Here is a 13250-nt window from a genome sequence, read left to right on the forward strand (position 1 = left end):
TATGTTTCTTGTTTTATCAGATGCCCTGTACAGCTTTATCCTCTAGGTATCTTTTTATTTTTAACCTTTACCTATTTTTTACCTTCTTACCTTTTTCACACCTTACCTTCAAGACAGATATATGGCTACCGAGCTGAATTTTGATCGGATGGCCTACTGACTTTGCAATTATACGTCTTAGTATTAGTACAAACGAGGTCATCGGATCTGTGTTATCCGTGGCCATACCAAATCAAAATAAGCAGAGCAACCCTTTGGTGAAAATGCATGTGACCGAAAATCCTTACAGTCAGGGGTTAAGATACTCGTTACTGAGGGTGGAAATTTGGGACAGGCACATCCAGATGCTGGGTTCACGTCGTGCTGTTCTTCTCCAAACCTCCTCCGCCAGCTCTCTGGAGACTCACTGGTGATATATTAGCTGACAGTGCAGTTCACAAAAAGTCCTCCGAAACTGGGGCTCTAGGCTGCTTTATTTCAATAAAACGACTGTTTAACGGTACTGTTTAAATCTCGTAAGAATTCATAACCTAATTTGCAATACAGTCATTTGCAAGAAGAAGTAATGCAACGCGATGTACACCCGAACTGCATTAGGTGATCTTATTCACTGTTTAGGGTTCGTGGGTATCTCCACCTTAGGATGGCTCCGTCGGCACTGGTGCTCACAATGCATCTGCTGTTGGGACAGATCCTCACGTTTGTGATGCTTCCGCTGTGCCCCACGCCAACATGGGTCACTTCGCCGTCAGAATAGTGCCAGAGCTTCAGTAATTTGTCATCTCCACCTGAACAAGAGATTCGATGTTGAGCGTTATGGCTGCAGAAAGCGGCATGAACATGCACTAAAAACAGAAATGTTAGATTAGCACCTCATCAGCTCAAACTGTGAAACTCATTTAAAAATAACTGCTGGTATCAATTTGAATTCCGCAAGTGTTTATTTAGACCCTGGTGAGCAGACATTTATCCAACTGTTTTGCGAATTATGCTTTTCGGCAGCGTTATGAATACTTATATTGTTTATTGCGCCACCTGTTGTTATTATTACAGCCTCCATATGACAGAAAAATGACTCGAGTGAAAAGATACTGAAGGTGCCTACCAGTCACAAAATATTTTCCCTCATCAGAAATGTGCATGCCGTTTATAGCTCCAGACAAGGAGCCCTCGAGTTCTCTGATTGCAGAACCGTCATACACCTCCCAGTAGCCAATCTGTTCAACGGGAAGGATTGCAGACTAGTTTTAACGGTGAATGAATGAACGAACGAACGGATGAAAGGTGAAGGGTAAGACAGCAACAATTATCATCATGAAAAACAGATAAAGACCATTTTTCAGCATGCACTAAGATCGTTGGATCAAAGAGCTCATTTAACTGCGACAGAAATATCAAGACGTGATTTGTTATAGTGATAGTGCAACTTTGGTTGTTCTTTGGGCTATTGCATCTGAACTTGTATACAAAAAAACATAAATCTAATTCCTGTAGGCCGCTGATTGCATTTCAGCAGTAATGGAAATCCTTTTACATATTACTCACTTAAAAAATAAAGACATTGTTTCATTTTGAATGCTTTTAATTCGTTAAAATACACCGTCGGAACGAAACAAAGCTCATACCGGGGTGAAAACAAATAAAACAATAATATAAAAAAAGAACGATTTACGAGAGAATAATTCCTTCAAGTTTTAAAAGCTGTGAGCACTGCTGAAGCTGCAGACAGAGTGGGTCTGGTACGCCTCATTGAGATGGCTCTGTCCCAGCACTGGGCATCCGGCATGACCCCAGCATTGTGTCCTTTCAAGTACTGTACCTACTGTGCTGGATTTGGCTGCCTTTCCTGGACAACAATAGACTCTCGTTTGTGTTTGTTTGGCTACAGTCTGGAATATTATTAATTACTGCTATTAGATGGTACATTTAAACCAAACTGTTTTGTTCTTTGTCCAACTGCAGCAAATCCTTAATCAAAATGTTACACGCTTTCCTTTTATACAATACACGTCATACGACTGACAATAAATAGTGGTATTTTTCTAAAATATAGGGTCTCTAAATTCTTTACTCTTTTTTTGAACATTAATATGAATGTTTCTAATGCACTGTGGGTATCGTTCTTTCTTATATTTCTGCGTGATGGACATACTGTATGTTTAATACGCAGCCGCACACGCGTATGCTAATAAACTGCGGTCTTTAAATGGACACGGATGCTGTGCCCTGAGACTAGCAGATGGACTGTTTGGCACAGAGGAGAATGAGCAGATCCTGCTACATCCACAGGAGACTGGGAGAGCTTTCTGTCAGCTTGTTGTTGTGCACACACTGTATCTATTTCTGTTTTTTCTTTCTGTCACTCTCTCTTTCTGGCCACATTTCTCTCAAACATCGGTCTGGATCAATCAAGCCCCGTACCTTTCTGTCAGTGCCACTGGTGATGATCTGGAATTCCTCGGGGTGGTAACATACAACGCTGAACAGGGTGTTGGACAAGACCATTTGATTCCTCACGAACCTCCTGGATGGGAGACGAGAAGAACACAGACGGATATGGTTAAAGGTTACATCAAACAGATTGCAAATCAGCACTGAATGCTTTTTTACATGAAAGGTTGATTTAACTTTTTAACAGGCTTGTGCCCAGAGAGATAACTTAAGGGCATGACTTTTCTCTCAGTAGGTCTACATTAAATGTCTATGATTTGAGGCTCTTCAAACTTACACTAGGTCCCAGATGATGCAGGCTCCATCGGAGCTGGCTGTCACACACTCCTTGTCGTTACTCTTGATCTTGATGCAGTTAACCGTGGCTTTGTGCTCCTTCATGGTCTCAATGAGACGATATGAGTTTTGGAATATCTCCCAGACTCTCACCTTTATTACAAAAAGATGTCAAAGAATACATTTATTCTGTATTCTGCAAAAAAAACTCAATTCGATTCTGACTGGCCAACTGTGCCATTCTGTGGACTAAATTGAGTTTTACTATTTAGATATTCGAAGTCGGAAATACTTTTTGAGTGTTATATAAAGAAGTATTTTATGCATTCATGCATTTTTTTAATTCAAAATACAGAAAAATAGTAATACATGACATATTATAACAATTTAAAACAACTATTTTATATTATATATTTTTAATGTATTCATTTTAAAATGCAGTTTATTTCCGTGACGGCAAAGCAGAATTTTCAATGACTCCAGTTTTCAACGCATTTCTAAAAAAAAAAAGAAAGAAAAATTACGGACATTTGAACATTAATGTAGTTGAGTTAGTTTCTTATATCACTTTTAACGCTTTTCTCTCTCTCTCCAAACTATAAAAATAAAAAAAATAATTTTGGCATAACTATATATGTCTGATTATGTACAACAGCGTACAGTGAAACCAGAGCAGAGTTCCTAAAAGTGAATGTTTGCCGTGCTGTACCTGTCCTTCTCCCCCTCCACTGACGATCCTCTTGCAGTCATTGGTCGCTGCTATGGCAGTAACTCCCATGCTGTGGGCATTATGAATGATCAGCTTCAGCTTCCCACTCTCTGGAGTGAACACGCGAATCTTCCCATCATTCCAAGCTGGAAAAAAGTTATCAGTTAAAGCGAGCTGCAATAGAATTGTATTGTACTCCAAATGTTCTAAAAAAGTTGATCACTTAAGACGTTGGTGCATAATTTAAACATAAATTATTGTATATATATATATTTTTTTACTTGGAATTATTTACTTGTGCAATTATTTACTGAATTAAATAGTAAATAAAAAAAAATTGACTTCTGTCTACATATTAATTTTGTACAATTGTTTTTGTAATTACATTATATTTACATATACATACTGTACACATGCATGTTTTTAATGCACAGATCAATAGAACATCCTGACCACTGAAGATGCTCCTGCCGTCCTGCATGAAGCCCAACGCGTTGCACGTTATGTTAGGAACCATGATACGCAGAAGCTCCTTAGAGGACTCCGTATGCCACACTCGTATATCGTTCTGTGAACAAGTGGCAAACAGCTCTGACGTCCCACTGTTGAGAATAAAAGAGAGTTGAAGGAAGAAATATATGGAGAGCCAAAGCTTTCTTCTTCGGTTTCCAACGTAAATCTTATAGCTCCCTCGAGTGGCAGGAAGGGAGTATATCACTCACAAGGGAAAGGCCACGTCCTTTACGGCGCTGTTATGATTTGTTGCAATGAGTTCCGGCTTGAAGTCAATGTAGCCTAAACTGTAGATCTGTGCAGCTTCTGTCCCGACATAAAACTGATGGCCGTCTCCACGCAGGGTCACCGATGTCACCCCTCCCTCCAACTGAACACTCCTGAACCATAATCATAGGGTTGAACGGGATGAAGGAAGAAATAATGAATAAACAGGAAAGCAGGAAATCAAAGAGCGAAGTACGAAGAGGAAACAAGGGTTGTTACATACTTAATGGTTTTGAAATTCCCTCCTGAACACAACGACAACATCCCGTCCCCCGATCCAACTAAAATATCACCAGTCTTCAGGACTTTAAGAGTGTTCACTCCCTGCGGCGACAAGAAAAAGCACTTGAGATGTGTACGGACTTACTGTTTTGACTTTCTCATGTTCTTTCGACGGCGTCGGGCAATAAATAAGAGTCCAATTATATGAAACGCAAATGTGGCAAAGATCTCTACCAGTGCATCTTCTCAAAAATCATGCAAATGATATAAATGCAACTTCAAGAAAAGAGATTCATCGTGTTAAATCAAAGTCGGAGACTCGCCTTGCTGAATTTTTGTTTAACAGGACCGCAGCTGTTGAGCAACCTCGTCTTCAGGTTCACTTTCAGAATATCTCCGCTAGTAGTTCCACAGTAGAAATAATTATCATCATCTGGGATCTGCAGAACAGCCAAAACACTTATGTTCTTTAGTATTTAGCGGTTTTGGACATAAATGCACTCTGAAAATTCATGGTAACAAAAAAGAAGGAACCAGAAGCGGCAGCATCGGTGATTCTGACTCACCTCTAGACATTTGACAATTCTTTTGAGCTGTCCAGTCTGGCATTCTGTGGGCCGGATCTTTCTGTTGAGCAAATCTAGCTCCCACACACGCAGAGTTCCACTAAACATAAAAACACCACGAAAACACACTAAATTAACACTTGCAATAAGAGATAAGCACTTTATTTTAAAGACACTACACCTCTTTCTAGTAGATATTTCTCTATATGCATTTTGCAAAAATATATTTATTATAATATATAGTTACTTGTGTACTCATGTTACACTTGTTATAATATTTCATTACAATTTTTATTATTATTATTATTATTGACAGTCATGACCAAAAATACTGGCATCCTTGAAATATTGTCAGAAAATGCAACACTTCTCTCAGAAAATTGCTCAAATTGTTTTGGTATTTACGTGCTTATTGCTTTGCAACAACACACACAAAAAAAAAAACTGCAGAAAACTCAAATTTGAAAAAATGTCACACAGAACTCAAAAATAGACGGGACAAAATGATCAGCACCTCGTCAAAATGATAAGAAATAATTGCTTTTCAAGCATGTGATGCTCCTGTCATTTGTATTTAGGCAAACCTGTGGCAAGTGACAGGTGTGGACAATATAGTAATCACAACCAGTTAAAACAGAGAAAGTGGATGGAAGAGCTAAATTAATGAACAATTCCAACGAGGGATTGTTTGAGTGGTGGATAAAGAACCCTGATTAACTTCTGAACAAATTCGAGCTGATTTGCAGACACAGGGTACACCTCGCACCATCTGTCACCATCCAAAGAACGTGGTAGGAGCTACAGAAGGGTTTTCTGGGTGCTGAGATTTTTGCCCGTGACTGCTTATATAATATTATCATTACTGAGCAACAAATCGGATTATTAGAATGATTTCTGAAGGATCGTGTGACTCTGACATTTGTTGAAAATTCAGCTCTGTGTGCATCATTATACTGTGAACTTGCATGAATAATTACCATAAAAGTGAACTTACTTTCCAGCAGAGACGAAGATTTCATCATTCAGATTGGTGTACTTAATGGTGAGGCAGTGTCCAGCGCTCTGTGCTGAAGCAGGACTGCCACATATAGCCTCCTTGCTCTCGATGTTCCACACTACGATGCTAAAACCAGCAAGCAAACATGCTAAGAAAATCATTTCTACTCAGATGATTAATGTAATATAGGTAAAACGTAATGTAGATGTAGATATAGATATAGAAGAGGCTAGAGCTAAGAAACAGTAAAATATGGGAAATATCAATTCAGGATCAGTTTACCTGCCATCATCCTGTCCGCCCAAGGATACCATATACTTATCATTTGGGGAGAAGCTTAGATCTTCAACTCTGGCTTTATGAAGCACAAGACGGGCATAAATCTCCTTCTTCTCATAGTCCCAGATAATAACATCAGCCTGCAGTGAGAAGTCGCCATTATTAAGGAATCAGCAAAGTAAGGAACATCTGTGATGTTATTAAGCCTTGTGTAAAAAAAAGGGTTTTTCCTCTTTTATTGCACCAGCTCACCTTAAAGCCCATGAAAGTAACCTGTCCGGATGCAATATAGCGTCCGCTTTTGGACACAGAAATGCAAGAGACGTTGTTTGTGTGGCCATGGAGGAAAGTTTGTTTCCCACTTCTCAAACTTTTGATAATAACAGTGCAGCCAAGAGGATAAATGAGATGCTCTTTGTCTGGATGCACTTTGAGTCCAGAAATCACGTGACCTGTATAAACGATGCAACGTTTTGTATATTAGTCTCGCTGAAATTACCTCCATTTTAGCACATGCCGCGAACTATTAAACGTGATAAGGTTCCCAGTTTATCTTACCATTAAAACCAATAACAGCCTCTAATGCGATCTGAGGGACTTCTTGCGCGTCTTCTGCCATTGCGATACAACGCTAAGCTTCCGAATACATTTAGAAAAGAGCCAAACACGCGTATCCAGGCAACAGCAGCACGCTGTGTTTAGACTCGTTGCTTAGTAGCGTGGGAGAGTTCGTTTCAGCGAGTCGATTCATTTGAACTGTTCATACACCCACTTTCTGTTTTTGGTTATTGAGAAAGCGAATTCAATTTAGCGTTTTGTTTCTGTAAGTTTTAAACTATAAATGTCTTCCAGGAGTTTTAGTACAGCTTTTCAGCTGCTATACTTTACTTTATAGTGTAATTATCCTAAATAATGTTTTTGAGAGGACAGCCAAAAATAGCCTATGTGGGAATACTGCAAAATATATGGGAAAATATAAGCTGTAACCAGCTTAATACTACTAAGTAGTTTACTCACCTTTACACGTTTTTTTAAGGTCCACTTTATATACCACAGACATTTTTAATTTCACCTGCATCTGATGTAAAGCTCTCTTTTTTATTTAATGATTTAGTTTTTAACGTTGTTTATTAATATTCAATAAACTTAATACTTTACAACTTCTATTCAAAAGTCTTGACAAACGTATTCCAGAAATAAAGTGAACAATGGGACAACAAATATAATAAAATCATTTAACAAATAACATAGTGATTTTTTTAATGCAAATAAATATTATTCTGGATATTTGAATCTTACATTTACATTATATTTATAATTTTTTTTACTGTTCATACAGCAACAGCACAATAACGCACACGTAGTCCTACATTGCAGTCAAATAATTGCTTTAATAGCCTGATGACATGTTGAAGTGTGACGTGTGGGCAAGCAAAGAAACTCCAGTCTTCACTCCGACAGCAGTGGTGGAACAGACAAAGAGTGCTGGATACCCCACACCTCTAGAGACTGGATCTTGAAGCATCCCCTGCAGAGAGGTGGGCTCTCAAACGTATGGCAGTGTTCAGAAGATCCGGCTGTCAGATCAGCCTGCAGGTTCAGCGCATGGCCACCATCACCACCTGCAGGACGGAGACCACACATTGAGTGTGTACACAACAGTTATTCTAAATTAAGAACGAGCCGATTTTCCCAGTAATGTTGACACATAGGCAATGCAGCAGCACGTTTGCAGGTGAAATGCTCAATCAGGGCATGCAAACAATTAGATAGGGGTTAACTGAGCCTGAATTACACACTGAAACCTTTCTTATCGTTAACGGTAAAAGCTCACCAATTAAAAGCGTCTCATTATTTCCTGCCATGAATTTAAACGTTGACATTGTGCAGAATAATGCGGACTCGTATGTTTGATTCAGAGAGGCTCCATCGGGTCCGTCCACATGAGTGCTCATCAGAGAGCTGGTGGAGAGAGTTTGCTTCTGATGGGAGGAATTACATTTGTCAGACGTCCCAGAGATCTGCAGCACTGTACGCTGGTACAGCTCCATTCCCGGTCTTAGCTGAAAAGTCGATTTGATTAAAATCGCATTCTTGCGCATACAATGCAACACGCGCTTTGAAGCGCAGTAAGTTAATTGAAGCAGATGGCAAATGTAGACTTACTCACAGTGAAAACAAAACACTCTCCTGTGCCAAAGAACTTAAGCCCCTTTTCATCACAGTTCTTCTGAGCCCAATCAGAGGACAGGAAAGCCCCGCAGATCTGTGTTGCCACGAGGCCGAGCAAAAGCAAATCAGAATTTGACAAAATACTGTATTTATTAAAAAAAAACTGCATGCATACCTCCTCATCTTCGGTTTTCAAGAGTAAAACAGTTGGATCGTGCCCCTCAACTTTAGAGTAAAACCTATTAATCAATAAATAAAGCACATCATTTTAAATATGTAAAAAAGAAATAAAAGAAATTCATACGTTTGCTGAACAAGTATGCATGCTGATATTTTACATTAAAAAATATCACTATTTTTTTACGTTATATTTGTCAAAGAATGCAGAAAACAAAAGTGTCACAAAAATACTACCATTACAACTGATATAAGATGTGATGATCATCAGAAATGATTTAGAGTGATTTCTGAAGGATCATGTTGCACTGAAAATGATTCATAATGATAAGTGTTATTAACATTAAATTACATTCGCAAATTATAAGGCTACTGTATATTGATAGTGTAGCTCATGCGAGTGTGAACCGTGACTTACAAGGAGAGACTTCTGCCGTGAATATTTGTACTGAATAGCTGCACGGGACTGAACAGAGCAAATCTCTCTGGAATCCAGGCCCAGACCACCCTCATCTCCGTTTCAGTCACTACAGAGGAGCTGAAGGCCCGGAAATCCATAGATTGGTATGAGCTTGAAAAAGAGAAATATTTGTTGCAGTTGAATTGTCAACGTCAAGGAGTTACGCAGAAGACCAAAAAGGACTTCACAAACCCCTCACCTCTTACTGTGGATGTCCTTATGAAGCAGTGCCTCCTTATTGGCATTGAAGAGGTAAGTCAGTTCCTTACGCGTGGGCAGCTGTATATCAAAAGCCCTCTGAAGCAGAGCGTCGACAGTACTGTGCCGTCCCACATTCTGCACAAAACTCTTCATGTCCTGTCTGAAGTCATCGACGTGGGCCACTCGAGAAGCCACAGAGACCTTGTAAAAGCTGAGCAGAGCAAGAGCTACACGGTATAAAACTTTGTAGCCCTCCATTAGATAGACGTCCAGCACTCTGATAGCGTACGTGAAGGGCAGATCGGCGAAGATCCACATGATCCAGTCAGAGTAGAACTCAAACAGGTTCTGGTGAGAGCTGGCTATAAGCTTCCGGATTCCCTTGCAGTATTTATTGGCAAGGTCACCAAAGGTCATGCACGAGGCATGCGAAGTGAGGAAAGTCCGGTCAATGTAGCGCTTTTTAACGTCTGTGTAGGACACCAGGGAACAGATACTGTGGAAACACTGGGCTTCATCCCCACTGAAGTGCAAGAGAAGAGACACCAGAGCGGACAGAATGGGACAGAAGCTGACATCGGGAAAATGGTGGTTTATACAAATGAGAATTTTTTTCACCGAATTCAGACCCGCTTTATTTAGGCAGTATCTGGGAATTTCTCCATCCTCCATAAACTTTGGGAAAGGATGCGTGCTTGTTTGCAGTTCCCCAAAAAGCTTTCTAACCAAGCCTTGGTAAGCGTCCAGATCAGCGGTGCTGGATGTGCTCTCGATGCTGTGGATGATGTGCTGGTAAGCCTTGGCTCTGAGAGTATGAGGCATGGACCAGAATCCTGTACGGCCCATTGCTTTGAGCACGTAATGATCACTTGAGAGGATCTTCCGATAGCGGACGGCTGCGTCTGGGGCAATCTTTTCCCAGTCGACATACTGACCGTATTTCATCCCAGAAGAAGAGCTTATCTCCCAGTTATCCACCTCCGAAATGGTCATCATGGGTACGCCCTTTAAACTTCCTTTATTTCCTGTTAAAATGTTGTATTGCTCAAAAGTCAAAAAAACCGCAGCATGACTTTAAATGACAATAATATTATAACTTTGTGTTCCCAACCCTAAAGAAAGTTTAACCACAAATTCAAAATATATTTATAATTTTTTTTTAATAAAAATGTTTAATGATCTCATTATAATTTGTATACATTTTACGCAAAATGTTGTTCTTTTACTGTATTTTCAGCATTTAAACGTACAAAAATGACATGTTGACTAAAAACGGATTCTAATGAATGTTGAAATCGCTGCATTAATTGGATTATTTTTGTTGTTATTAGTTGTTGTATCAATGACCTTGTTTGCAACAGCATTATTAAACTGTTTCCATAATATTAGATTATAATATTTCATTCTGTTCTGTGTTCTGTTATTCATTTCTGCTGCCAGCTCGTTTCCAAAAAATAGGCCTTTATACTTACACTAAACCCTTAAAATAAATAACAATTCTGCATTAGTTTAAGCTTTACTTGTTATTTACGTGCCACGGGTCACAAATAGCGTTTTCTTAGACATGTGACAGACAATAGAACTAGAAGAACGCTACAAAATTAAACTATTTTAATCATGTCCTGTAATCTGAATCTACCAAAATCTTCAGCATCTTAATATTTTCAGTAATTAACAACATAAATTCTGCTCTGCACCAGACATGAACAATTACGTTTTGTATCATTTTATATTTAATAAAAATGGCTAGGTTTGGGTGTCGGTTAAGGGGTCTAAAAATCTAAATCGCTTATTGAGAAAACAATAAAAATGCACTGATACAAATATATTAATTATATCAATTATATTTTTAGAATTAAAAATACATAGTGGTGTGTATGTTTTAAATTGCATGTTTAAGCAGCAGTAAAAATGAACAAAAATGTATGTTTTATGCAGAAATGAGATGGACAGTACAGAATTTTAAGAGCTAAACTAATAAAAAGAAATGTTCTTTATTGGCATTTGTGGTAATTGCATTACAAGCTCTTTATAGTGAAAAAGGTTCCTTGGTTTATTAAAATGTTCTTCACACCAAGAAAAAAAATGCGCTCATATTTTGTTTGGTAAGTGTTATCTGATATTGAATGTATAATTGCACATTTTGTACTAATTTCTGCTTCATTTAATTTACACTAAAGACAACTTTGGAATAAAACCTAATAGAAAAAATGTTGACTTCTGCAATATGTCTGTAATGCATATTACATTAATATGATCAACATTTATATTTAGAATTATAAATACTATAAAAATAAACTATTAAAACAAATCTGTGAACTAGAATGCATAGTAGTTATTAATGTAATGATTCTTTTAAATTTCCAGTTCTTAAAATACAGTAACAATAAGGGGAGACACTTGTAGGCAAAAGTTTTTCAATGCACCTGTCAAGATTGCTTTTGTTTTTTTTGGACTAGTGAAAAGAAAACCTAAAGACCTCAAGCTAAAGTTTTAGTTTTAAAGACACTGTCGAGTGTCTCTTTTCTAGCACTTGTTCTATTTGTGTCAATAGTTTTCAATTACGATCCATATTTTTAAAGGCTGTTTTCTTAAAACGAGTTTTTTCTCTTACACTGAGCCATACTTCTCCACACCAGCACAGCAAACTTTACGTTTTTATTCCAATCTTTATCCAGAAGGTTTTTACAGAGGGATTTATATATAATTACCTTTATTATATACAACATTTTATTCCTCCCGACATTGTGAAATTATGTTATGGAGAGCAAAAAGCGTACTTCTCTGAATCTAATGTCAAAAAATGTGTAGAAGAATTCTGAAACTGAATTCATCCGGTGTTTAGATTTTTGTGCTGGAAATGTATGCAAATTAGCACATATTTTATTAAAAATGCTCATTTTAGATACTTGAAATGCAATGTTTTTTTTTGCAATTATCAGTGTAATCAATCAACCTGCTAATAAGACGAACACAGTTGTTTCATGCACCTGCTCTTAAATTAATCTTAAGTAAAATTGATCTTAAGTTTTTGGTTTTTTTTTACCCTGCAGTGTCTCGACCTTAGTTATGTATTTACATTTTCATGGTATAAATTATTCATAAATGAACTAATTATGATTTTGTTTCAATGTGATACTTTAGTGATGTTACGCAAGCATTTCTTATTCATTGTTTCGAAGGTAAAAAGATCTCGCCGACATACCTGTAAGGTCCTTGCTGGCCCGTTTGCTGGAGTTTGCTTTAGTTCTTTTGAGCGGAGGCTTTGCAGCGATACCGGTCCCTCCAGTGTTTCTTTCCCCATCCTCGCTGTGCAGCGATCTCGCTCTCGCTCTGATAGGACTGCATCTGCTAAAGTCACCCGTTCCTGCATCGTCCGTGTCACAAACATAAAATGATCTCGAACGAGGTCTTATGTTGCTTCCGTCCTTGTCAGTCTCTCCCGTTTTGTGTTTTGTGTCCTCAGAGCCGTAAAGAGATCGGTAACAGGGTCTGTCACGGTTTATCCGCTCCGCATAATTATTGCCATCTTCCACGTTCCGGACATTCACATTTGTAGAGCCAAAGTGTGCAACATGTGAAGTAACCTGAAGCATTGTAAAGTTAGGCATACGGTAGGTCGGTTGCTCTCTTTGTGGTTCCCTGAGACACCTGGGTTTTGTTCAGATGAAGACAGTCACGTGACCCGTCCATGTGGCTGTTGTGCGTACTACTGTACACAGTGGGAACAATTATCATACTTCTTATAAAAGCCAAAAGCACAACATAAGCATAACACCACTGTCTCAAGATCAAATGCACCCATGCATGACAAAAGGTATGGTTGGAAATATTAGAGAATACATTTGTAACATATCAGAAATACATCTGCATGTATTTTTAATACAAAAACATAAATAAATGCATTGAAAGAATCGGACAGTTCTTAAAGCTGTTATAACACCTCTACTGTTTAGAAAT

At 38.3% G+C, this 13250-nt stretch overlaps 2 protein-coding genes across 4 annotated transcripts; both read right to left on the reverse strand.

Annotated features, from left to right (window-relative positions):
• Window positions 1-455: 455 nt before the first annotated feature.
• cfap52 (cilia and flagella associated protein 52) lies at window positions 456-7498 on the reverse strand. The gene is made up of 14 exons (XM_043241626.1): window positions 6839-7498; window positions 6533-6732; window positions 6284-6420; window positions 5999-6127; window positions 5005-5104; window positions 4762-4878; window positions 4440-4540; window positions 4159-4329; window positions 3890-4038; window positions 3437-3582; window positions 2729-2880; window positions 2422-2524; window positions 1106-1217; window positions 456-788 (listed from the first exon to the last, which is right to left on the reverse strand). Exons 1-14 carry the CDS (start codon window positions 6897-6899, stop codon window positions 604-606), a joined length of 1863 nt encoding a protein of 620 aa, XP_043097561.1. The 5' UTR covers window positions 6900-7498; the 3' UTR covers window positions 456-603.
• A 153-nt stretch (window positions 7499-7651) lies between these two features.
• Window positions 7652-13230, reverse strand: LOC122346769 (TBC1 domain family member 24-like). Of its 3 annotated transcripts, XM_043241623.1 has the most exons (7): window positions 12496-13228; window positions 9289-10315; window positions 9048-9200; window positions 8628-8691; window positions 8451-8546; window positions 8115-8343; window positions 7652-7902 (listed from the first exon to the last, which is right to left on the reverse strand). In XM_043241623.1, exons 1-7 carry the CDS (start codon window positions 12899-12901, stop codon window positions 7730-7732), a joined length of 2148 nt encoding a protein of 715 aa, XP_043097558.1. In that variant the 5' UTR covers window positions 12902-13228; the 3' UTR covers window positions 7652-7729. The 3 variants fall into 3 exon arrangements, with proteins under 3 accessions (XP_043097558.1, XP_043097560.1, XP_043097559.1); XM_043241625.1 differs by lacking the exon at window positions 8115-8343 and having other exon boundaries at window positions 12496-13230; XM_043241624.1 differs by lacking the exon at window positions 7652-7902 and having other exon boundaries at window positions 8152-8343; window positions 8447-8546; window positions 12496-13230.
• Window positions 13231-13250: the final 20 nt, after the last annotated feature.

This window comes from Puntigrus tetrazona, chromosome 6 (genome assembly GCF_018831695.1).
Source record: "Puntigrus tetrazona isolate hp1 chromosome 6, ASM1883169v1, whole genome shotgun sequence".
Classification (NCBI taxonomy): Eukaryota; Metazoa; Chordata; class Actinopteri; order Cypriniformes; family Cyprinidae; genus Puntigrus; species Puntigrus tetrazona.

Excerpts from the sequence above, each read along its gene's own strand:
- cfap52 (XM_043241626.1), bottom strand. The coding sequence starts at position 6,899 with ATGGCAGAAGACGCGCAAGAAGTCCCTCAGATCGCATTAGAGGCTGTT. Across the intron at positions 2,525-2,728 it reads TGCATCATCTGGGACCTAGT|GAGGTTCGTGAGGAATCAAA; the intron begins GTAAGTTTGAAG and ends TCTCCCATCCAG. Across the intron at positions 1,218-2,421 it reads CCAGTGGCACTGACAGAAAG|ATTGGCTACTGGGAGGTGTA; the intron begins GTACGGGGCTTG and ends CCCGTTGAACAG.
- LOC122346769 (XM_043241623.1), bottom strand. The coding sequence starts at position 12,901 with ATGCCTAACTTTACAATGCTTCAGGTTACTTCACATGTTGCACACTTT. Across the intron at positions 9,201-9,288 it reads AAGGACATCCACAGTAAGAG|CTCATACCAATCTATGGATT; the intron begins GTGAGGGGTTTG and ends CTCTTTTTCAAG. Across the intron at positions 8,547-8,627 it reads TGAAAACCGAAGATGAGGAG|ATCTGCGGGGCTTTCCTGTC; the intron begins GTATGCATGCAG and ends GTGGCAACACAG.